The 22,440-nt window shown below is 45.8% G+C and overlaps 5 protein-coding genes across 5 annotated transcripts; 3 read left to right on the top strand and 2 right to left on the bottom strand.

The window, feature by feature from the left end:
* Window positions 1-1,390: 1,390 nt before the first annotated feature.
* Window positions 1,391-2,724, bottom strand: K441DRAFT_280923 (purine and uridine phosphorylase). Its single transcript, XM_067640927.1, has 2 exons — window positions 1,700-2,724; window positions 1,391-1,621 (listed from the first exon to the last, which is right to left on the bottom strand). The coding sequence occupies exons 1-2, from the start codon at window positions 2,667-2,669 to the stop codon at window positions 1,515-1,517; spliced, it is 1,077 nt and encodes a 358-aa protein (XP_067498830.1). The 5' UTR covers window positions 2,670-2,724; the 3' UTR covers window positions 1,391-1,514.
* A 5,477-nt stretch (window positions 2,725-8,201) lies between these two features.
* K441DRAFT_584220 (putative amino acid permease) lies at window positions 8,202-9,899 on the bottom strand (the record flags this gene model as incomplete). Its single annotated transcript, XM_067644537.1, has 6 exons — window positions 8,202-8,630; window positions 8,682-9,031; window positions 9,084-9,453; window positions 9,512-9,522; window positions 9,577-9,662; window positions 9,715-9,899. Coding segments are annotated over 6 exons (1,431 nt in total), but the record flags the coding sequence as incomplete, so codon positions are not given.
* An 830-nt stretch (window positions 9,900-10,729) lies between these two features.
* K441DRAFT_280945 (uncharacterized protein) lies at window positions 10,730-12,524 on the top strand. The gene is made up of 5 exons (XM_067640928.1): window positions 10,730-11,085; window positions 11,154-11,258; window positions 11,324-11,691; window positions 11,749-11,816; window positions 11,877-12,524. The coding sequence occupies exons 1-5, from the start codon at window positions 10,915-10,917 to the stop codon at window positions 12,323-12,325; spliced, it is 1,161 nt and encodes a 386-aa protein (XP_067498832.1). The 5' UTR covers window positions 10,730-10,914; the 3' UTR covers window positions 12,326-12,524.
* A 2,910-nt stretch (window positions 12,525-15,434) lies between these two features.
* On the top strand, window positions 15,435-20,331 carry K441DRAFT_619706 (RdRP-domain-containing protein; the record flags this gene model as incomplete). Its single annotated transcript, XM_067645885.1, has 4 exons — window positions 15,435-15,607; window positions 15,667-16,292; window positions 16,337-18,373; window positions 18,423-20,331. The coding sequence occupies 4 exons, from the start codon at window positions 15,435-15,437 to the stop codon at window positions 20,108-20,110; spliced, it is 4,524 nt and encodes a 1,507-aa protein (XP_067498833.1). The 3' UTR covers window positions 20,111-20,331.
* A 191-nt stretch (window positions 20,332-20,522) lies between these two features.
* Window positions 20,523-22,191, top strand: K441DRAFT_699893 (uncharacterized protein). Its single transcript, XM_067653204.1, has 2 exons — window positions 20,523-20,988; window positions 21,093-22,191. The coding sequence occupies exons 1-2, from the start codon at window positions 20,698-20,700 to the stop codon at window positions 21,963-21,965; spliced, it is 1,164 nt and encodes a 387-aa protein (XP_067498834.1). The 5' UTR covers window positions 20,523-20,697; the 3' UTR covers window positions 21,966-22,191.
* The last annotated feature ends 249 nt before the right edge of the window (window positions 22,192-22,440 follow it).

Raw genomic sequence — 22,440 nt, forward strand, 5'->3', positions numbered from 1 at the left:
AGCGGCTAGCGAAGGCGCGACAGGATTAGGAATAACTTTTTTATAAGTAATAAGAGCTAGGAGGCTAAATAAGGGGCCCAACCACTAGCTAGTAATTAATGTTAACTAAGCAGAAAAGGAAGTAGTAGAAAAGGTAGTAAATATAGAAGTAGTAAAATAAACTATTATATAGGGTATAAGTAATGTCCAGAGGCTTACGGAGGCTGCAATTAAGGACTTCCGCGTATGGCGAGCGAATGATAGCGCGAGCGTTATTAAATTTTCGGTGGAAAAGGAGAAAGAAGCCGCGTTCCGATAGACCACTACTTATTAGCTTAAATCACATATCCCTAGGGCGAGGCTTATTGGACGTAAGTGGCATACCACAATCGGTTTTAGGTAGTTGTAAGCAGGTAGGTAATTAACGCAGAAGTAAGAGTTGCTGGCTAAAGGAGGAAGCTGGTAAGGAAGCTTTTGCGGGGGCGCGTAAGGAAGTTACTAGTTATGTATAAGGCTCGTCAAATCGCCCGTGAGCGAAGTCAGGAGGGTCGCACCTTGTTCTAGGCCACGATCTCGCAGTTTACTGTTAATCAGTTAGTAAGCTGATTCGAAAACGGGTATACGAAAGGCGTCTTGGTCACACCAATTCTACATACACCATGGCTGACGGCAATAGAGAAGGGGTGACAGCTGAGACCCAAGCGCGTCCGCCTCGTATTCTTTAACGAAATAAATAAAAGTGGATCCTTTTCTACCCAAAAGGAGTTCAGGCCCATGATTTGGTATTTAACATACAGACAAATTTTGAATGTAGAGCGCGTGGTTGTAAAGTTATTAAGCTATAAAGTTAATTTGAGCATTTTATTCAACTTGGTCTCGACGGGAAAACGGGAGATTTTTGCGCCAAGTATTAAAAGGATTAACGCATACGCCAAATCACTGATGCTCCAAAAATCGCATCGCGTCCCGAATAAATTCAAACATTCTCATGATCGTACCATGATCACGATAAATCTCAACGTCCAACCAATGCGTAAAATGCTTCTCCACCGACTCGAACCTCTCGTCGTACAATCGCGATGTATCTTCCACGATAGTAATATACTTCCCATCCGAATCGTAAAAATTCTCCTCGTTCCACACAAACGGAAGTTGGAACTCGTCCACGAACGCCATAAACACCGCCCGATTGAAATCATAGTTATGCCAAAACCACTTCCCCTGATTGATCATACGATGACAGACAACACGCAACCGCGACTCAAACAACACCTTATTAGCAGCTGATAGATCATCATAACATTTCTTTGGAATGTTACCCCAATACCATCCCTTCGGTACTGGTACTGGCTGGCTCTGTAAGTCGTCCAGGTCCTTCTTCAGCTTCCTGATGTCGCCACTGGCTTTCGCCAGATCTGCAGTCAGAGTCGCGTTCTCCGCTCCCAACCGCGTCACTTGCGCTTGGAGTCGTGCGTTTTCCTGCTGGAGCTGGATGCTGCTGGTACTACCTCCTCCTTGGTTCGGATTGTTGTGTCCTACAATCGGCACTTCAGCATGTCACCAGGTCCATCGGGATCAATCGTTCTACCTATGTCCCGGCCGAACGGGAGTGTGGAGATAGGATGTTGTGTGTTGGCTTGGCCTGCAAGAAAACAACTTTTAGTAGCCATTATGCAGCGAAATTCATAATTATACATAGCAAAAGTTCTTGCATACTAACCCTCTCTGCCCTCAATAGCATCGTCTATAGTACGTGCTTTAGCTACCTCAGATGCAGGTATGATTGACATAATCTCCTTTGTACATGCAGCTGCCGTCGCGGCGGCATAAGGTTGCCAACGCTTGTTCTTGTGCGAGTCCGCATAGTCGCAGATGCCCCGGATTACAAGGCACGGAAAACTGTTCATTAGCCCCGCCGCTTCCATTTCAAAGCAAAGAATACCACCGAGCTCCCCGCTGAGTCGATCTCTTGTAACGCCATCTTTTACGACCTGATTACCGGAGGCTATCGTCCCGTAATGAATTACAATCTCCTTACTTTCACGTGCATCCCGCTGCTCGGTGTTATCCTCGTCACATCTAGCGCATGTAGGCCCTCCCGTATGATTGTAGGTCGATTTAAATAGTATATCTGGTCCTGTATTCTCGTATGCAAAACGTGGTAGGCGAGTAATCGTAGATAAGTACGTTGAAAGTTTGCCTCTACCCCTATAGTGATTTGCTGCTAATTTAGAGACTGCGTGTAGTAGGACTGTTGGTGGCGTATTAAGGTAACCCGTCCGTATAAACCCATTTGGTCCAGTTTTCCCAAAATCATACTGGACTACTCCCCCATGCTCCATTAACGGTTGGCTGATTACCACATCTCCAAGCCGTACGTCTGAGCTAGAGCTTGGGACCCCGCCGCCAATGCCTACCATTAGACTGAACCGGATCGCTGTGAATTTTGACTTCATCTGAACGGCTACTGCAGTCGCAGCACCAGGACCAGTTTGACCTGCTGGTAGACATGCGATAACAGTATTATGTTCGCCGATACGCCCGAGTGTGTAGAGGTTGGTGTCGTTAGGGTCTTGGGGTGGGTCTCTATGCTCCTCATCTAGCAGCTCCGCCGCCGCAGCTAGCTCGATCGGCAAGGCACAAACCCATCCCACCGTATAGTCTTGAAAGCGGAGGTTTCTTTGGGCCATCTAAATGTGGGGGGAGGCGAGATAGCTGAACGGCTCCAGCACGGTTACAGCCTGTAATGTAACGTGGTACACGGGGTTTTGCATGAGCCCTAAGTTTTGCTCGAGCTAGTAGACCGCCTCCCTTTTTAGGCTAATTGATTTCCTAAAGTAGAATACTAGTACCTCCGAGCTTTAAACATTAACTTTTTAATATACTTTTCCACACCTTAACTCCATAAAATTTATTACTAGATAACAGCTATACCCTCCAAACCTCGTGTACTAGATACAGAAGACCGTCTGCAAGCTGCTTTAACGGCCTAGCAAATTAGCGGCCTTTATCGCAGCCAAGAAGCCTACGCGAACGCCCATGTAGTTACTCCCTCTACTTTTCAAAGACGTCTCCAAGGTAAATACCAACCTTATTAAGTCACCCACGTTAACTAATATCGTATTATATTAGCTGGCAAAGCGGTAATTATTTAATACTGTATCTATCTTTTTAATGCTAGATTTCTATATCAGATCTATATAATCTAGATAATAGCCTCTATTATCCTATATCGCGAACACTCTTACCTCCCTTAGTACTTTAAGATTTAACCACTAGGTAAGAACTAGGTTAGTTACTTTCTAAAATAATAGGCTAAGCTTTAAATCTACTATATATGGTTAATTAATTAAAAACAAGCTATTACTAATAACAGTCCCGCCTTTATTAGAAAGTTCTTTACTAACTACTTTAATGCTAAGACCTAGTATAATATTAAAGACAATAATACTTAAAATATAGATAAGATAGGTACCTTAATGGGCTATATATATAGCGCTAAGGTTATAACATTATAAGGTAGGGCCATTAATTTTAAAACTATTAATAGCTCTAAGGAGTAGGTCTTATAGATTAATTATATTAGTATAGGGGGAACGACTATACTATATTTTATTGTCTTTAAAGGCTATATATATAGTAAGGGAATATAAGATAACGCTTGCGAAGCTCTTAGCAACTATTTAATTAGCCTTAGGAAAAACAGCTAGTTAAATTAAAAAATTGGACTATTAAGCACTATACCCAACAAACTAAGGTATAGGAAAGGGTAGTAGTAAAGACAGTAAAAGAAGGAAGAAATAGTAAATTAATTAGCTATTAACAATTAGTAATAAATGGCTATAGCAGCTATATTAACGTTAACTTCGTTAAGTACTACTAGAACTATAAGATTATACCTATATACCTACCTCCGTATTTAACGCGCCTACCCTAGCCACTAGATCTTGTTATATATTTTACTTTTTAAGCATATATACTTTACTTAAGTTAATAAATATATAGCTTATAGTATTACTAGTATAAATAAAGGCTATTTTATAAAGATTCTTAACGCGATTTAGCCGCAAATTTATACTAAACCTTTAATAAAAAACGCCTTTAAGGCAGTAGGCCTCCTCCCCTATAACCTAAATTAACCCCTTATACGCTGCTCTACTTAGCTACCTACTCCTCTATCTTACCTAGCCAAGGCAACGATTTTATTATTACCTCTATATCCCCCCCTCCTAATAGCGCCTTTACTTAATCTTATTACTAGTAAGTAATCCTTTATTTAAAAACAACTCTAGAGGCCTATATTAATTTGCTAATATAGTACCTAGAATCTTTAAAGGATAATCTTAAGTTGCTATAGGTAGAAAATAAGGAGCTATAGCAATATACTAATAAAAGGAGGGAAAGAAAGAAGTGGAAGTAGACAGTACTCTTTAAAGAGTTAGTTTTTATACTAGCGGTAGCTTAGGAACTTACTACTACTAAAAAAGCTACTATAAAGACTAAAAAGAAGCTAAGATAGCTAGAGATAAGCTATAGAAAAAGCGTTAAATAGTAATTACACTTAAAAGAGAATAGGTAGAAGCCAAAAAGGAAGCTTAAGAGATTACCGCTAATATAAAAAGCTATTTATGCTTTTTTATTTTTTATTTTTATATCCGTTGTATTATACTATGTACAATACTGCGCATACAGCCTCTAGGCTATGGCGCTATAGTTCTATATACATAAATCCCTTTAGGTAGCTTAATATATACTAGTAGCTATGTCCTAATAGTTTACAAACCTCTAAGCTAGGGGTTTACCACTCCCTAGTAAAGTACTAGGTTGCTAATAACTAATAAGTAGTTTAAAAACAGTAGAAAAGACTATAAAAAATTACGAAATTACGAACCCCTAACGCCTACTCCTGTCCTATTTATAGCTTATTTCTGTTTTTTTGCTCTCTAATATCTGTCTACTAAGAGCCTAGTAGGAGTTATCTCCCTCTAAGGATCCTGCTGTTATTAGCCACTTTTTAGTAGCTATTCCTATTCTATTTAGAAATGGAAAAAGTGCCTCCCTTCCTTTCTTTGTATAAAATACTATTTATACTTTATAATAGAGAGGTAGGAGACATAGTAAAGGTAGCAAAAAAGGTATTTAAAAAAAAAGGCCTTAGATGTTACTGCTAAGATTACTTACTAGAAGAATACTACTAAGACCTAATTAGCGGCTATTAAAGCGGCTAATTAATAGTAGTTATATTAATTAACGGCCGAGACGCTCTAGAAGTAGGTAAAAGAGTCTTTTTCTATATAGGCCGCAGCTTAAGTCGTTATTAAATAACTTTAGAATATAGCTAAAAAGACATTAGATCTACTAGATCTACTAAATAACCTTTAAAAAGACTAGGACGCTAAGCTAATTAATAGTAATTAGGGCTAAATTTACTAGCTAATTAAGTCCTAAAATATTAGAATATTACGAACTATATATTAGCAGTAGTATAACTACTAAGAAGAGATATAAATAGGTTAGTTAAAATAGTATAAAAGGCGCTAAAACTAATTAAGCTATAAAATAAGGGGTAGCTAAGTTATATAGGCGGTTATATTATAGGGTTAGTATATAGAAATATAGAAATATAAAAACGTGGGACGTACTAACGTACTAATATACTAATATACTTAGTATATTTCTTAGGCGTAGTATTATAAATTTAAAGGACCACAGTCCCTGCCTAGATAGTTCTCTTCTTTATAGTAAATCTTAGAATATAATTAAAGTAAATCTATTAAGTAACCTACTCTACTAATTATATTTATGTTATTAACTTCTTATTTACCTATATACCTAGCCTATTAATAAAATTACCGTAGTATTTCCGATAAGGCTTCGTTATATATTTACTACCTAGTTATAGTATTAATAAAGTTAAATAATATGCTATTTAAAGCACTAGTTATAACGCTATCTACGGCAGTAACTACTTTAGGCTTAGGAGGAGATACTAGTATAAGGGATAATAACTTATAAGTAGTTACAATAAACTAACTTAGAAGTATTATAAAGTAAATAATTACTGCTTAATAAGCTATCTTATTTAGCGCTATTTAATAGTTAGTTATAAAGTAAAGCTTTAAGAGAGCTATAGTGAGCCTATTCCTAATAAAATCTTTATAAATTATAAACGTTTTACTAAGTAGTAGAGGTATAAAGTTTCGCGACTTTATAAGCAAGCCTTCTAGATATATAAAAAGGCCTAAAACTTAGGCCATTTAATAATCGAATAAGGAAGATTATAAGTAATAATAAGGTAATAGAGAGAATCTAGAAAGTCCTTCTCGCTTATAACTTCCCTAAGGATTTTTATAATCTTTAAATCCTTTCCATTATTATCTTGCTATTACTTTATAAATAAGGCAGCTAATATAGCTTTAGCCTTTCTTGGTATATAAAGGAATCCGTGCTTATTTTTTAGGTAATGCCCAAAAGTAGTAGTGCCAGAATTATCCCTAAAGCACCGCTTATAGTAGAAGATCTCTTAACTAGAATTGCCCCGATTAAGCTTACTAGGTAGAGGCTTTAATAGGGTATAGGACTAGAGCTCCTCGTCCTCTTGTATCTTCTTCCTTTTAGCTTTAGGTATATTAATTTAGTAGTAAGAATCCTCGCGGGCAAGTATTATATTATTAAACTTACGCGAATCGTAATCGGTAAGGAGGGAAATAGTCTCGGTTTTTTCTTCTTATGGTCGCTTTCGGGTAGAGGCTTACAAGCGTAGACGTTATAAGGAAGACATGGTTGGTATATAGATATAAAAATATAGGTAAATAGTAATTAAAAAGGTGCTCTAGATAAGATACGCGTCGGCGCATTTTAGTAAACGCCAATCATCATAAAGGAAAATTAAGAGGGAACTTGATTAATACCAAAGCTTTATTACTACATTCTATTCCTACGCGTTCTTACCGCGGGTAATTATATTGATTATCATAATCACAAGGTTTAATTGTGATGATGATTAGTTATATTATAAAATAATCATAGCTTATGAAACTAATCAAATGATTATGTGCATCCCTGGCCCTTCCTTTAAGGAGCCTACCTCTCCCCGCAATATTGCACCACTAAACAACATGGTTGGCAACAGTGGTCATAGTCAAAACCTCGACGATCCCGTCAACGACTTGGCCGAACATGACGATGACGGCGATGATGAAATGATGAGCACAGCAGCGACGAGGACGACAGCGACAACAAAGACAGCGACGACGGGGACGATAAAGATAACACTGATAACGGCGATGATGACGACGACAAGGGCAGCCGCAAGGGCCGTAGATATGCGGAGCGACAGAGACTGTCTGCATCCGTCCGCGGTGACTCAGCCCCGAAGCATGCTGCAAAGCATCGTGCCCGGCGGCATCGCCGTTCCTCTTCAACTTCATTCATAAACGAGTCCGACGTGAGCAATGCGCATACCAGCAATCACCAGCTGATGAGGAAGCGTACGATAGTTGCGCAGAGGCGTTGGTTGGTAGCAGCAACGAGTCGGTCATTGGAAGCGATGAGTCGATCAGTGACTGCAGCGAATGGACCAGCAGCGGCAGCGAAGAGTTATTTAGTGACGTTGATGAAAGTCGGACTTGGCTTGACTCTATTTCCTGGAATATGTAAGTTTTGGACGCTAAGAAGAACCAATCTAACAAGAAACAGTAAGACCCGCGTAGCCATCTCAGACAGTCATGCGCATGCTACTCTATCGGTTTCACTCCAGGTCTATTACGCACAGCGTTTAAACTATACCAGAATCACGAAAATGGCCCAGGGTTCCGGTCGCAAATTAGAGGAACTGATATACTGCGTCAGAGCTGCTAGTGGAAACGAAATGCTAGCAGATGACACAGCGTTTATTCCTTTCCTCAGAGACCGCTCTCGCTTGCCACTTGACCCAATAGTGGTGGTATTAAAGCCTAGAGTGCATTTAATCTCCTTCCAAGATATGGGAGCGGACAACTCATTCTAGCTTCTACGCAGCTTATATGCTTTACCTGCTCAGCAGCGTCATAATCTTGCTATGGTATGGTGGGAAAGCATTGTCAGCAATTATGAGGACTTCAAGTTGTAGTCAGGGTTATAGGACTTCTCATGTGAGATATTTTCCAAGCTTTCTAGATGCGTATCAAAATGCTCCCGCTGCCAACGCATGCATGCCCTTCAATGCTGGACATGTCCCTCTCCTATTCCCTATATGGGTCCGTCGGGACTTGAAACCGCTTGTGCCCGCTAATGAACCAGTCCAGCAACGCCGCAATAAGAACCGCGGCCATAATCGGGCCCGCGTAGTTGAAGTTCTTCGCCGTAACCGGTAGCATGGACGGAAACGGCAGCCAGATGATCATGAAGATGCAGTAGCAGACCGCAAAGGTATTGATTGGGATCCCAAATCGACCTAGCTTAAACGGCCCGTATGAAGGATGTCGCCCCTCGAGCTTACGGAGGAGGAAAAATAAGATCGGAATTAAATATGAGAGGTATAGCGAAATAGTAGAGAGAGATAAAAGAGCAAAAAAAGCGGCTGTGCTTCCGACGCTAATGAGGCCAAGCAATGCGCAAATAACTGAGACCAGCCCGAGCGCTCTTATCGGTATGTGAAGGGTAGGGTGAATCTATGTAATATTAGTAATAGTTTAACTTCATCCTAGAATTGTTAGACCTACAACGCTAAAGAACGAGGAAAACGGAAGTCCGTTGTCCCTTGAAAATGCCCATACAAGACGTGTTACAGATGCGAATACGTTAAATAGACACACCGTTTCCGGGATAATTATAAAGCAAGTCAATATAGTAGCTCCTGTAGCCGAACCGGTTGCTTGGAGGTAGATCTCTATTACCGGATATCCAGTTGGAGTCGTTAGTGCCGCTATAGGATCACCTATACAGAACAACAGGAGCAGGATAAACCCAAATGCCAGAATTGAATTCATTATAACGCCGATAACCATGCTTCGTGGGACGTTCCTCGGTGCATTTTTCATCTCGCCGCTCATATGGAGCGCTCCATCGTAGCCTAGTCACGGATAAGTAAAGTGAGCATATTAAGGGAATTTTCCCTACCTTACCAGATAGAACAGCAGTACTAGTTAACAAACCAAGGAACCACTGAACCGACTGGTTCGACCAGCCACTCTGCCCGAAGAAGGATTCGGTGAAAACGAATGACGCAGAACTCTTGGGTGCCATAACCGCCAGAGCCACGGTTGTCGCGATAAAGAAAATGATGTGTAGAACACCGCCAATCAACTCGATTCCCACTAGAACCTTCCTCGCATAGATATTTAGAACAATAATTAATGTAAGGAATGCCCACATTATCAAAGTGATCTGCCATCGCTCTGGAATGTATGTTGGGTTGTTCAATCCAATTAATCCTTGTGTCATTGCAGCACAGGGATACACTGTTGCGGTGAGGAATGCGATCCAGGCAAAAATCTGTAGGGTTATTAACTAATTCGGGCTTAAATGTTGTGCGGATACGTAAAGCGCTTACCGTTAACCATCCTAGAGTTTATCAGTTAGGGATCCATAAGAAGTCTTGTTCATGACTGAACTCACCTTGGATTAAGCTCCAGAAAGCGGGCGTCATAAAGCTCGGGGCGTATAGGCCTGACCAACGATATTGCGCCCCAACCACAGGCGTTCTCCATGCGATCAACAAACAAGAGGTTTAGGGGGGCTCATAGAGTTACTCACATCGACGCCATTTCAGCAAGGCTCAGGGCGATACCTGTCGCTCCTACGGACGCAATAAGCATTCCCCACGCCAAGGCAGTTGGGCCTCCATTGAGTAAGCCGGCACCGAAAGATATGCCAACAGCCTCCCAGGAAGAGAGGAGCGTGAGTCCGAAGGCCACAGCAGGGAACAAGGTAATGAACCTCTACAGAGCGATTAGAAGCTGCAGGAGACACGAGGGGTCCGTATTAACTTACATCCAGCTGCTGCGTCCACGAACCTCCGCGCGACTCATCCTCTGGGGGAGAACCCGGGCCGTTGTGCACCGCGCCCCCGTGAATTGCCAGCTCAATTGGCGTGTCCTTAGCCATGTTGAGAATAACAGTACATGCGCGACAAAGTGGGAGACGAGAAAGTTTAGGCTGTCTTATAAACGATGGACAGAGGCTAATAAGATATATCTCTGTGGTGGAATCAGGTGGTTCATCGCCTGGTCTAGCTCCGCATGCAGGGTTGGCCTGCAATTAGACTTTTGCGAGTGGAGCTTCCCCGTTTTCCACGAGGGACCCGGGGAACCGGGACACTTGGCTAGTGGAAGGAAAATCAGCCGCACGGCCCGGGCTTTGTGACCAGGGCACACTAGCGCGGCGAGGTCAATTGGCGTGTCCTTAGCCATGTTGATAATAACAGTACATGCGCGACAAAGTAGGAGACGAGAAAGTTTAGGCTGTCTTATAAACGATAGACAGAGGCTAATAAGATATATCTCTGTGATGGAATGCAGGTGGTTCATCGCCTGGTCTGGCTCTACATGCAGGGTTGGCCTGCAATTAGACTTTTGTGGCGATCACCGAGTGGAGCTTCCCCGTTTTCCGCTATAATTGACGAGCACTGGAATGCCTGCAGAACAGGGAACCGGGGAAGCGGGACACTTGGCTGGTGAAAATCAGCCGCACGGCCCGGGCTTTGTGACCCGGGCACATTTAGCGCGTCGAGTCACGCGAACCATCCTGGAATCTGGAGAGTTGGGAGGGACGGAAAGATCTGGCCAATTCAGTGCCACCTCCCTTTCTCTCCAATGGCATCCTAAGAATTTTGTGCCGCATTTTCATTTTCGAGGACGATAAATATGGTCGAGGGATGGCAACCATGTCCAACACCGGGTTTCTGAAACCTCATCGATTTCTTGCAGACATTTGTCCATTTTAAACTGGTCCGGCATGAGCGAGTATGGCACGCCATATCTGGAGAACCGTCTGGGAGCTGTTGTGCTGACCGTCACGTATACACTCATCGCTGTTACAATATTGCTTGCCATAGCTCGCTTCTACGCATCTCTACGGTGGAAGTACAAGGTTGGATTCGATGGCCTTGCCTTCCTACTCGCAAATGTAGGTCATTCTGCCTGTTCAACGTCGGACAATGAAAGACTCTAGATGGGCCGCTAAATCATCTTTAGTTTATAGCCCTAGTTCAGTCGATTCTGCTAGGCCAGGCGATCCACTATGGCCTCGGAAAGCATGTACGAGACCTGTCATCTACCTCGCTAGATAGATACTTCAAGGTATGTAGGCTCAAATGCGGCTATTAACTAGTTGTCTGGTTTGCTGACTGCGATCCGTCCGCTAGTATGATTATATAGCTCAACTACTAGCAGTCGCAGCCCAGGGCCTAGCGAAAGTGACCTTCGTTAGCGTAATTGCTCGAGTGGATAAGAGGCGGCCTACGCAACGAATATGTTATAGCATCCTCGTTCTGTCCCTGGCCTGGATACTCTTTGCATTCTTTACGATCGCCTTCCAGTGTGGGCTGCCTCACCCTTGGGTGTTCAGTCGTAAGCGATGCACTGCCGGAGGCAATCTCTATTACCCGGTCATCGTACTCAACATCCTAACGGACGCCTTCCTCGCTCTCTTCTTCCTCCCAGTGATATGGAGGCTGCGGATGGACAAAAGTGAGCGTTGGAAGGTCATAGCACTATTTGGCTCCCGAGTCTCGTAGGTCCCTTTTCACGTATAAAGGAGTGGGAGGAAATCTCTAACAAGAAGTCATAGCGTCTGCGGCTTTGCTATTGGTAGCGCATGCGTCCTGCACTCATACATCTTCTCTTCGGACATAACTTGTAACGTCTTTCCATCTCCTAAGGCTTGATCCCGTAGAGCTGACAGAATGATGGGTGTAGTTGACGCTGTTGTTCCTACTATCCTGAATCAACTAGTCATGAACGCTTCGATAATTTCTGCGGCCCTCCCTAACATCCATCGTTTACTCGCACAACTCCAAACCGGGCAGCTTATTGTGGTCATCCCAGAAAACGAGTTTAATATGGCTACCGCCCCAAAGTATTGGCGTCGGCCGCGTCGACCCCGTCGGCCCGCGAATTATACTAGCACGAATGACAGTTCCAAAGCTACCACATCACAGTCCTCGGACCGGCTTAATCTCACACCTGATAATTATGGTCAAAGCTCAACGCACATTTCTGTAACAAGAGATCCCGAAAGTCTTAATGGTGAATCGACATATACGGACTATATCACCGAAGATGATGTTACTGAGGATGGCAGCACTCGGACTTTAAATAGGTATACTGTTCGCAGAACAAGAGAAGTCGTAGTTAGATATGAGTAAGAGCCGACTTGGAGTGTCAGCTATGCGGATAGGTGGGTATACTATATTACAGGATGTCAATCAGCCAGAGCTTTAGATATGTTACGCTAGCGTCGCAGTGCTGTTAAGTGTCTATTATGCGTATTGGGAATATCTTTGTATATTAATAATTGATTTAATTTACCGCCCGTCCCGGTCCCCCTAATGGGTCCACGCAGGCGCTTTTAAATCGGGCAATCAAGCAAGTAGAGGGGTGTTTTGCTTACTTGCTTGCTATAAGGGGTATTTTATCCCTTAGGTGTATCGCCCAAGGGCCGCTTAGGGGTAGCCAAGGCCTATCCGTAAAAGTAGATATAATTCCTTCGCCCAGAAGTAGTTTTAATATATGGTAGGAGGAATATATATAGAACAAGCTGAGCTGGGGCGTCTACGGCGTGAACTAGGGCGATTTTAACGTGGTGTTAAGGTTAAAAGCCTAGGGGAGTTAACCACGTCCTTTAATATTGCTATATCTACCCACAAGAAGTTAACTTAGGGTAGCTTAATTAGACAAAGCCTGCCTATTTAGCTAATATATACGTTAATATACGTTATATAGAATCAATCTAAAGCAGCTATGGTTCAACTATATTAAAAAGTAGCTATATTCTATAATACCTGACTGCCCAATCAAGAAACCACCTCATATTAAATTACTGTGAATGTGGAAAATGGAGTTCTCACGGCTTTACACGTAAGTTTGGGTGCAAAAAACGGGGATCTGCATGCCAAGGATTCTAATTCGTTTTGACAACGACAAATGGCCCACCATACAACGCATGCAGTCGAATTAACCGTCCCGAGAACACCCTGATGCCACGGTGTGCTAAATTTCATGTTACACCGTTTGCACACTAACAAACGGTTGGCAGCGAGCAATGCAAGTGGTCGGGTAGCTGCAGACCAGTGATGTCAGCGGTTAGGTTAGGTTACAAAAATGAGGCCAAAACCGATCCAAAATTCGGATTTAGGCTACTAACCGGTTATGTAACCGGTTAAACCAGATCAACCGGATAAAATATATAGATTTTGGAGTAATATAGTGTATAAAGCGGTAAAGGTGCTTAAGGAAGGTATGGAGGAGTTGTATAAAGTAATGAAATAGTATATAGAGGTCCTATAAAGCTTGCAGGACATCAGCAGTAATATTAGCGATCAATGAGCAAATTAGAACGTCGTACTTACTATCGCGAGTCTTGGCATGGTGTTAAACGACGATTAGTCGTTAATTATAAAACAATAAGGGCAGTATATGGGCAGTAATAAGGGTAACGCGATAAGGGCAGTAATAAGGGTAGTAATAATAAAGGCGACGCGTTATGGGCGACGTGATATAGGCAACGCGATGGGGATAACGCGGTTAGGAATAACCACCATAACTTCATCAACTCCATCAAATTAACTACATCCAATGGATCTGGTCATCTATAAAGCCTCAAACGGATTAACTAGGGCGTTACTACACGGCAATTTTAAGCCAATAGACGAGGCTTGGCTCCCTTAGGTGACGTTCGCCCTTACCCAAATCCTTACCACTAAGGCCTTACTGGTTCCTGGTTACCTGGTTATCGCTAAAACTTCAAAACCGATCCAGATTAAGCCAATAAAATCGTCTAACCGGTTAGGCTTTGAATTTTGGTTTAACCGAACCGATCCAATGAAGTAACCTAACCAGTGACATCACTGCTGCAGACAAATCTCGTCTTACGTTCCACCGGGTCTCACAATTGATCCAAGCTTGTCAAACAACAGCCAACTCCCTTTGATGGGCTCTAACTAGAGTTTCAAAGGTAATAAACGCTATAGCTCATCACCTTGGAACAATTCCAGCCCCATCACAGATATATGTCTGCATTAAGCGTTGTTTACCTCACGCATCGAATAGTGCGGGTTTTGAGCAGTTGATCATCATTATCTCGGATCCTTTTCTGGACTTCCTCCGGCGGCCAATGGTATCAGCTATTGTACATTTAATTTTCCTTTTAGATCATGTGATGTAACAGAGCAAATCGTAGTGCTGCTTAGATTTCATCAGGTTAGCTACACTGCTCTCCATCACGAGGAGGAGAAAGATGACGAACACGTCGAACACTCCGGGAGGTCAGTTCAGCCCGTAGATCTCATAGCCTTAGGATACATTGGTTTCGACTGGGCCTCGCGGGTGGCTGCGAGGATTGTAGAATGGTAAATGAATGAACAAATAGCGTTGCAGAGACCACCCCTTTACGTTACTCGGCAACGATTAAGACAGCGCTATTATTCATATCACGCGGCGCCTACCTAATCATCCAGACTCACCGTCTGTTTCTTTTGCTTCTTCCAGCTAACCTCTCACTACTTAATCTCGCACTGACTACACACAGCACCTTCAAGCCACCGACCGACTATTTCGACTGCAAGAAGAGATGCGGTGAATTCTGGAAGTCAGAGGGTTGACATAGAGCATAACACGAACAAGACCTCGGAGGTCCTTCTGCCAAATCAGAAAATTGGCCTCGATAGTTGGCAATCACCAAAACCTGTCACATTCCAGGCTTGTCGCCGTGGCCGGGCATCGGTGGTAGCGCGACTTACTAGGAAAGGGAGGAACGCTTCACATCAAACATTAACCTTGTCAAGTGCTCCCACACACGCTCGGTCGAGACGTCAAGTCCTAGGCTTTAGCCTACCAGCGAAGTATCCTAGGCCAAACAAGATAGCTCTATTAAAAGCCACCCACCCCGTAACCCAGATTCCAACCAATAACCCCCACACTGACAGCCTAGCAAACCACAACAATCCTAAAGAACCGAAGACCACACCCAAGATAAACCAAAGTGGCACCATGAACCGCTCCGTTCCAACCGGCTCAGCGAAGCCTCCAGTTGTTAATCATCAAGGCCGTCAGAATAGTCAGCCTCAGTTTGGTTCGTCCTTAGCTCATAGAAACACTCGGTGTCCCTTAAACGGTCCGTATGCTGCTCGCGGTACAATGCCAGCTCCTCCCACTCGACCTCGGGGGCCTTCTAGCTCACCTATAATTCGATCACCACCCCACAATAACACCGCGAATGGAATGAGACGTGAAAGCCCCCCTCGCGGCAGACTGGTTATGCGGCAGGATGATGACTGGCGAACATGGCAGGATTTGACAGTCAAGCTGATGAGACTGCCTTTGGGCATCATGACACTCGATGTCTACAGGCTATGCTCCACTGAAGGAAGCATCCAGAAGATCGATCTTCAGGTCGGCAAGGCGGATTGCAGTGCTTTCGTGGAGTTTCAGTAAGCTTTCTCAATCATGTCAAGATATGTTATAACTGCGGGTACTAACTTCGTACTAGCCCTCCACCGCGGAGACCATTTTGGGAATCCAGGTGTTACATGAAAACTCCTGATGGTCAAGTCCCCGTGAGGGCAGATGTCATACCGAGGAGGAGAGTCTTGACTCATCCGAGCCCTGTCGACCCACAGATTAGGTATCCTGAACGTACTGTCCTCCATGCGGACTCTTTGGATTTCGGCTTCATGTATGATGAGACGTCTATGATGCGAATGAGGACCATATACCCAACTCGTTCCAGGCCCGTTCAGTTCGTCCTAAATCTGCTACGTAGGGAAATTGACATCCAGTTCCCTCTGCATCTTGAATTGTCACGAGAAGCAAGACGGTATCAGAACAGACAAACTGACGTTCACAACTACCGCTTTCGTCTGCCAATTGCACAGTTGCAGCGCATATACGAAATCCCTGACGGCGAAGAAAAGCGCACTCTAATTATCCCATTTGATCTGCCTCCTGCCTTTTTCCGGCAAGTGCAAGATATCGAATCAACCCATGACACAATGCTGCACTGGAATAATTGGCAAACCTGGCTCCGTCAGACAAATGTGCTCAGTGATGAGGACCGAAACCCCGTTGCCATTGAGCCTGTCATGCTGCAAAACGAAAGGGCTATTATCGATATTGGTACGTTTTAAATGCACTTTATTAGCTGGCACTAACAGACACAGGTCGATGGACCACATACCGCTTCGTATTTAACGGTTCTAAGAATGATAGGACAAAATATGCCGTTATTCGTCGTGCTCTTACCGACTACAACATTCAATTCATCACAGGCCGGAAATTTGACCTCAAAGATAAGCGAATGGCTGACTTTTGGGATATGTTAGACATGTCACGGACGAAGCCTTCATATGGCCTATCCGCATTAGAACACCTCAATAGCAGTACTATACCGTTAGATTTCGCTGTCAGGTACCAGCTGGAGGTATGCTTATCCTACGGCTGGTTGAATGAACACAATATTACAAAAGAATTCCTAAAGAAACTCTCAGCCATGAAGCCAGAAGGTGCTAAGTGCATCCTGGAGAAGGCTGCGGAGAGGCAATGCCGGATCTACGACCCAATGGAGGTTTTCGATTTACCGGTCATCGAAAACTCCATGCGAAATATTCCTAAGTACTGCGTTTACAATCGTGCCGCCACAGTCACCCCATCTATGTTGTATGTTACCATGCCTACGGTGGAAACATCGAATCGAATAATCCGACAATATATCGAATATGAGGACCGATTCCTCCGCGTTAAGTTTACCGACGAGAAGCAAGAAGGAAGAGTAAATAGCCAGGACGACAACAAATTCGATGAAATATTCACCCGGATCAAGCGTGCGATGACAAATGGCATAGTTATTGGGGATCGCCATTACGAATTCCTGGCCTTTGGCAACTCTCAATTTCGTGAGCATGGTGCGTATTTCTTTGCCTCTACTGACGACCTAAATGCAGCCGACATTCGCACTTGGATGGGCTTGTTCAGCCATATCCAGATTGTTGCGAAGTACGCTGCACGTCTTGGTCAATGCTTCTCCACTACACGTGCCATCAATGGAACTACAGTCAAAGTTGAGACAATGCCAGATATTGAGAGGAATGGGTATAGATTTACCGATGGGGTGGGTAAGATTTCTCGGTTCTTGGCTATTATGATCGCTGGGGAGTTCGGTCTTCCCAATGCTGCTGACGACTATCCTTCTCTTTTCCAATTCCGGCTGGGAGGATGCAAAGGCGTCTTGGCAGTAGCTCCGGATGCGAAGGCCAACGAGATCATTATTCGCAAGAGCCAATACAAGTTCGCGGCTACTCATCAGGGTCTAGAAATCATCCGTTCTTCAGCATTTGCAACGGCTACGCTGAATCGCCAACTTATCATCGTCCTCTCTGCCCTCGGAGTCCCTGATCAGGTATTTGTAGTGAAGCAGCAAGAGATGCTTTCTGATTTGAGCGCTGCTATGACGGATGAGACTCTTGCTCTCCAAAAATTGCAGAGGAACATTGATTTCAACCAAATGACATTGACGGTCGCCGCGATGATTCTAGAGGGATTCATGGAGTGTAAAGAGCCTTTCGTGATGTCAGTGTTGCAATTGTGGAGAGCTTGGAATATCAAGTTCTTGAAAGAGAAGGCGAGGATTGTCATTGAGAAAGGAGCGTTCTTGCTTGGATGCGTTGACGAGACTGCAACTTTGAAAGGGCATTTTCATGATCCACAGTCCCGTCACGACGCCACAAGAGATGAGAAACTTGCGACGCTTCCAGAGATTTTTATCCAAATTTCAAATACGGACAAACGAGCCACATACAGAGTTATTGAAGGTATCTGCATCCTCGCTCGGAATCCTTCGTTGCATCCAGGCGATATCCGGATTGTTCGTGCAGTGGATGTCCCCGCGCTGAGACATCTGAAGAGCGTTGTTGTGCTTCCGCAGACGGGAGATCGAGATGTTGCCAATATGTGCTCTGGAGGTGATCTTGATGGAGATGATTACCTGGTTATGTGGGATATGGATCTTTTGCCGCCTGAGATCAACCATCCTCCAATGGATTATACCGCAGCAGTACCAACCGAAGTGAAGGGTGAAGTTACTTTGGACCAGATCACAACATTCTTCGTGACATATATGAAGAATGATAGCTTAGGTAGGATCGCCAATGCACATCTTGCGCAAGCGGACTTCAACGACCTGGGCGTGCGGGACCAGAAATGTAAGTTTGTAATATTCCACCAATCCCTCATGTTGCTGATATATTACAGGCTTGGACCTTGCAGAATTGCACTCTTGTGCCGTCGATTATCCTAAGAGCGGCGTGGCTGCGAAAATGCCGAAACATCTAATTCCTCGCAAATATCCTCACTTCATGGACAATAAATATCGCTCAAAGGATAGAGTTTACCAATCAAAGAAGGTCCTGGGCCAACTATTCGATCAAGTCGAACGAGCAGATTTTGTCCCACAGTATGAAGCTTCATTCGACAAGCGCATCCTAGAGGCTTATGATCTGGACGAGGATACTCTCAAGCGCGCTGCAGAAGTGAAGCTGCTCTACGACGCAGCCATGCGCCGAATTATGGCACAGCATGCGATCCGAACCGAGTTCGAGGTCTGGTCAACTTTCGTCCTCGACCACAACCGGGAGAGCAAAGACTACACCTTTGCCGAAGAGCTCGGCCGCACCAGCCTAGCGCTGAAGCACCGCTTCCAAGAAATCTGCCGCGAGAAAGCCGGCGCGCCCTATCTCACAGACTTCGACAAGCTCGGCCCGTTTGTAGCGGCGATGTACACCGTGACGGCGAGAGACATGACGGAAGCGCTGGAAGAGTGCCGCAAAGTGAAGATCGTGGGTGACAGAGAAGTGCCGGTGACGAAGATAGACGTCAAGCACATGCCGCTCATGAGCTTTCCCTGGATCTTCGACAGAGACTTGGGCAAGATCGCGAATGGCGCCGCAGGCGGAAGGGGTGCTGCGACTGTCGCTCTGCAGGGTATCCGGCGACGTGGTGGCAAGAAGGCTATGTTCGCTGAAGTGGTTCCTGGCCAAGATGTTATTGAGACCCAGGGCGGGATCACGCATCGTGGAGAGATGCTGGAGCTTTTTGAGGACGCGAGGGTGCCTGAGGAAGTGGATGATAAAGTGGATGATCATGTTGCTATGGTCGAGAGAGGGATCCAGGGACCTGCACTAGAGAAACGACAGATTTCCGAGCCGTTCATTAATCGGACTGTCGAGCATGAGGACTGGGCTCCTGAAGTCGACGTGCTTGAGCAGTTGCAGACGACGAGTGAGTACAATGGTAGTGACGCTGGAAGCGCAAAGAACGAGGACAGAGCCGAGAGCCCTCGGAAAGAGCTGGCCTTGGTTGAGCTTGAAGAGTCCTCATCTTTGAGACAGAAAATGTGGGAAGCGGAAGGTGGTACGTTATCCGAGCCTCCGGTCAACAAGACAGGCTATTCCGGGGAACACCTTAGGCGGTCAGTCGAAGAGGCAAAGGCGGCAGAACCTGAATCACATCATGAGCATATGAGCCAAGAAGCTTCCTCTGGAGACAGACGCCTGGCTGAGGATGGACCTGGCGAGATGCAACTAGACCCCATCCAGTTGCCTTGTACTGTGGTGTCTGTAGACTCCGTCTCTACATCGTCTGAAAGCCTTCCTCCTCCAGCAACGCCTTCGAGGTCTTCAAGTAGATCCGCACATCGTGCCAGTATTGACAGCGAAAGCTTTTCTCCTCTGCAAGAAACCATGGTGGACTTCCTGGACCTTGATGACGAAGAATGTGAAGACCTCAATACGATTCAGCCACAAGTTAATGGCTCAGAAAATCTTGCGGAAAGGCTTATGAACCTTGTGGAGACTGATGCTGAGGACGACGAAGAGTGTGAGGAGGTTGTGCTTGATGATAAACCGAGTGCTTTGGAGACATTGGCTAGGATTGTCAACTAGGGTTGCTGGAAAGGGATGAAGGGGGAATCTGGAGAGAGGAATCTGGAGAGGAGAATCTTGGGTTTGCGGGGGCGTTAGGGGATTGATCCTTATGACTTTCTGAAATTTATCTTAGGGGGTTTGCACATGGGGAGGTAGGGATATGGGGCGGCCATGTCCACTATGGGATAGGGTTGGGGGTTGCATTGCAGGTGCGGGGAATTAGTTCTCTGGATGGTGACTTGATATTCTTTATGGCGTAGCTTAGTAGAAAAAGCCGGTCGTAACCTCATCCCCTAAAATAACTGTGAGTATTATGTTTGCACTTTAGTGGACATTGCACTTGCCTTCTGTTGAAGATGTTTAATTCATCAAATGCTCCTCCAGATTGGCATTTTGCATAATCTATTAACGACTTCCTTAATAGCTCTTGAAACATCAAACTATGTCATTTCTCCACCCCAAAAAGCTTTTCTGAACTGTAAAAATTTTAACATCTTCTAGCCGTCACAGCACCCTCACTAGCCCAAACGAGCTCCAATTGAACCCCTCCAGCCGAGAGCGCCTCCAGGCCTCCCCGCTCCCCGAAATAAATAAAAAACTCCGCCATGCCACCGTCTCGCATCCCGCCACTTCTGCAGCCCTACACGCGGCTCCCGACGAAAGACTCTCTGATCCTGCTCACAAGCGTGCTGGGCGCGAGTACCAACTGGCTCGTTATACGGTTTTTGTGCGGCGCGCTCTCGAGCGCGCATGCTAGTAAGGATGGTGGAGATGGCGTAGGCAAGTTGAGCGATGAATTTTCCGGAGCAAGGGAAGAGGAGGGGGAGAGTGCGGTGGTGCTCGCGAGCTGGATGCGGGACTGGGAGTTTTGGAGGGCGGAGGGACGGAAGGCTGGGGTGAGTAGCAGTTTTGCGATCCTCTTGCACAGACACAGAAGGGATAGAGAGGGTAGAGAGACACGCAGTTCAGCACGCTGATTCGGTTTCTTGGGAGATTGTAGGGCTTGGATCTCGCACGGCTGGCGCAGCAGAGGCGGTTCGCGTTCGTCGACGGACTGACGCATCTGTTCATGCCGCCGGTGGAGTCTCCGCCGTCTGCGTCGCCCGCGATGCCTCAGCAGCAGCAGACGACACCACCTCATACCTCACCACTGCCGCTCCGCGCCCCCAGAGCCATCCCGCCGCGCGCACCACTCGTCCCGGGCAGACAGCCTGCCCCAGGAACCCTAACACCCGCTGCATCGAGGCCTACCGCCGCCGCTACTACCACTACTCCCACTCCCTCGCCGCCGCAGTCCCAGTTCAAACTCACATCCCCCTCGCTCCACCACACCGAAACCGTCATCCAACAAGCCATCGCGCACGTTACGGCCCCCTCCCCCGGCAAAAGCTCCCCGAAAAAAGTCCTCCTGGTCCTCGATAACCCAGACCTGCTCCTCGCGGCCGCCGGGTCGCTACCCACAACCTCTCCCTGTCGGCAGGATCACATAGACGCGCCTTCCCTCCTCGCAACCCTGCTCCACCTCCGCCAGCACGTCCACGCGGCCGTCGTCGCGCTGGCAGCGGACGCGCCGCTCGTGGCGCCGTCGTTGTCGTCGGCGGCGGCGGCCCCGCTACTGCCGCTCGAGACGCGGCATGCGGCGTTGGTGGTTGGGGTTGGGCATGTGGCGGCGTGGACGATGGGGTTGAGGTTGTTGGATACGGGGGTTGCAGCGGATGTGAGCGGGGTGGTGAGGATTACGAGGGGGGATGCGGATCTGGAGGACGGTGACGAGGAGAAGGGGGAGAAGGGGGAGAAGGAGTTGTTGTATTTTGTTGGGTGGGATGGGGGTGTGAGGGTGTTTGAGAGGGGGGCTGGGGTGGGGGCTGGGTAGTGGTAAGGCTGGGTTTGGTGGATGGGTATGCACATAGATAGAATGAATGGCGTCAGTCGGGCTTATTCGGTGCCAATTGTGAGAATTGTCAAGGCCATGCAGTTCCAGCTTGGGCTGTCATCAACCTCACTCACTCACACAGTCTATCCATCACCGGCAAAGAGAATCTCTTCTTCAATATCTCGCGCAAGGCGAAAGCATCAATGAAAAGAAAAGCCTGAGGCAGGCGGACCAGCAAAAATTGCGCCGGTGAAGCCCCCGAAGGAGATTCATACCAACCCATCGCCGCGCTGTGCAATGCAGGATAGTCTGGCAGATCGACCGTCTTCTTGATCACGATGATCCCAACAAGGTCTATGGAAGTCAGCAGGTGTTCAAAAAGGTGGCTGGTGGGCTGGGGAGAGAACTCACAAGTATGAAGAAGAAAAGAGGAAGTTGGGTGGGCGGACGAGATTTTATACTTGTGTGGATGCGC

This window comes from Cenococcum geophilum, assembly GCF_001692895.1.
Source record: "Cenococcum geophilum 1.58 unplaced genomic scaffold K441scaffold_57, whole genome shotgun sequence".
NCBI lineage: Eukaryota > Fungi > Ascomycota > Dothideomycetes > Gloniales > Gloniaceae > Cenococcum > Cenococcum geophilum.

Excerpts from the sequence above, each read along its gene's own strand:
- K441DRAFT_280923 (XM_067640927.1), bottom strand. The coding sequence starts at position 2,669 with ATGGCCCAAAGAAACCTCCGCTTTCAAGACTATACGGTGGGATGGGTT. Across the intron at positions 1,622-1,699 it reads TGCTATTGAGGGCAGAGAGG|GCCAAGCCAACACACAACAT; the intron begins GTTAGTATGCAA and ends GTTTTCTTGCAG.
- K441DRAFT_280945 (XM_067640928.1), top strand. The coding sequence starts at position 10,915 with ATGAGCGAGTATGGCACGCCATATCTGGAGAACCGTCTGGGAGCTGTT. Across the intron at positions 11,259-11,323 it reads CGCTAGATAGATACTTCAAG|TATGATTATATAGCTCAACT; the intron begins GTATGTAGGCTC and ends TCCGTCCGCTAG. Across the intron at positions 11,817-11,876 it reads CTTCTCTTCGGACATAACTT|TTGACGCTGTTGTTCCTACT; the intron begins GTAACGTCTTTC and ends TGATGGGTGTAG.
- K441DRAFT_699893 (XM_067653204.1), top strand. The coding sequence starts at position 20,698 with ATGCCACCGTCTCGCATCCCGCCACTTCTGCAGCCCTACACGCGGCTC. Across the intron at positions 20,989-21,092 it reads CGGAGGGACGGAAGGCTGGG|GGCTTGGATCTCGCACGGCT; the intron begins GTGAGTAGCAGT and ends GGGAGATTGTAG.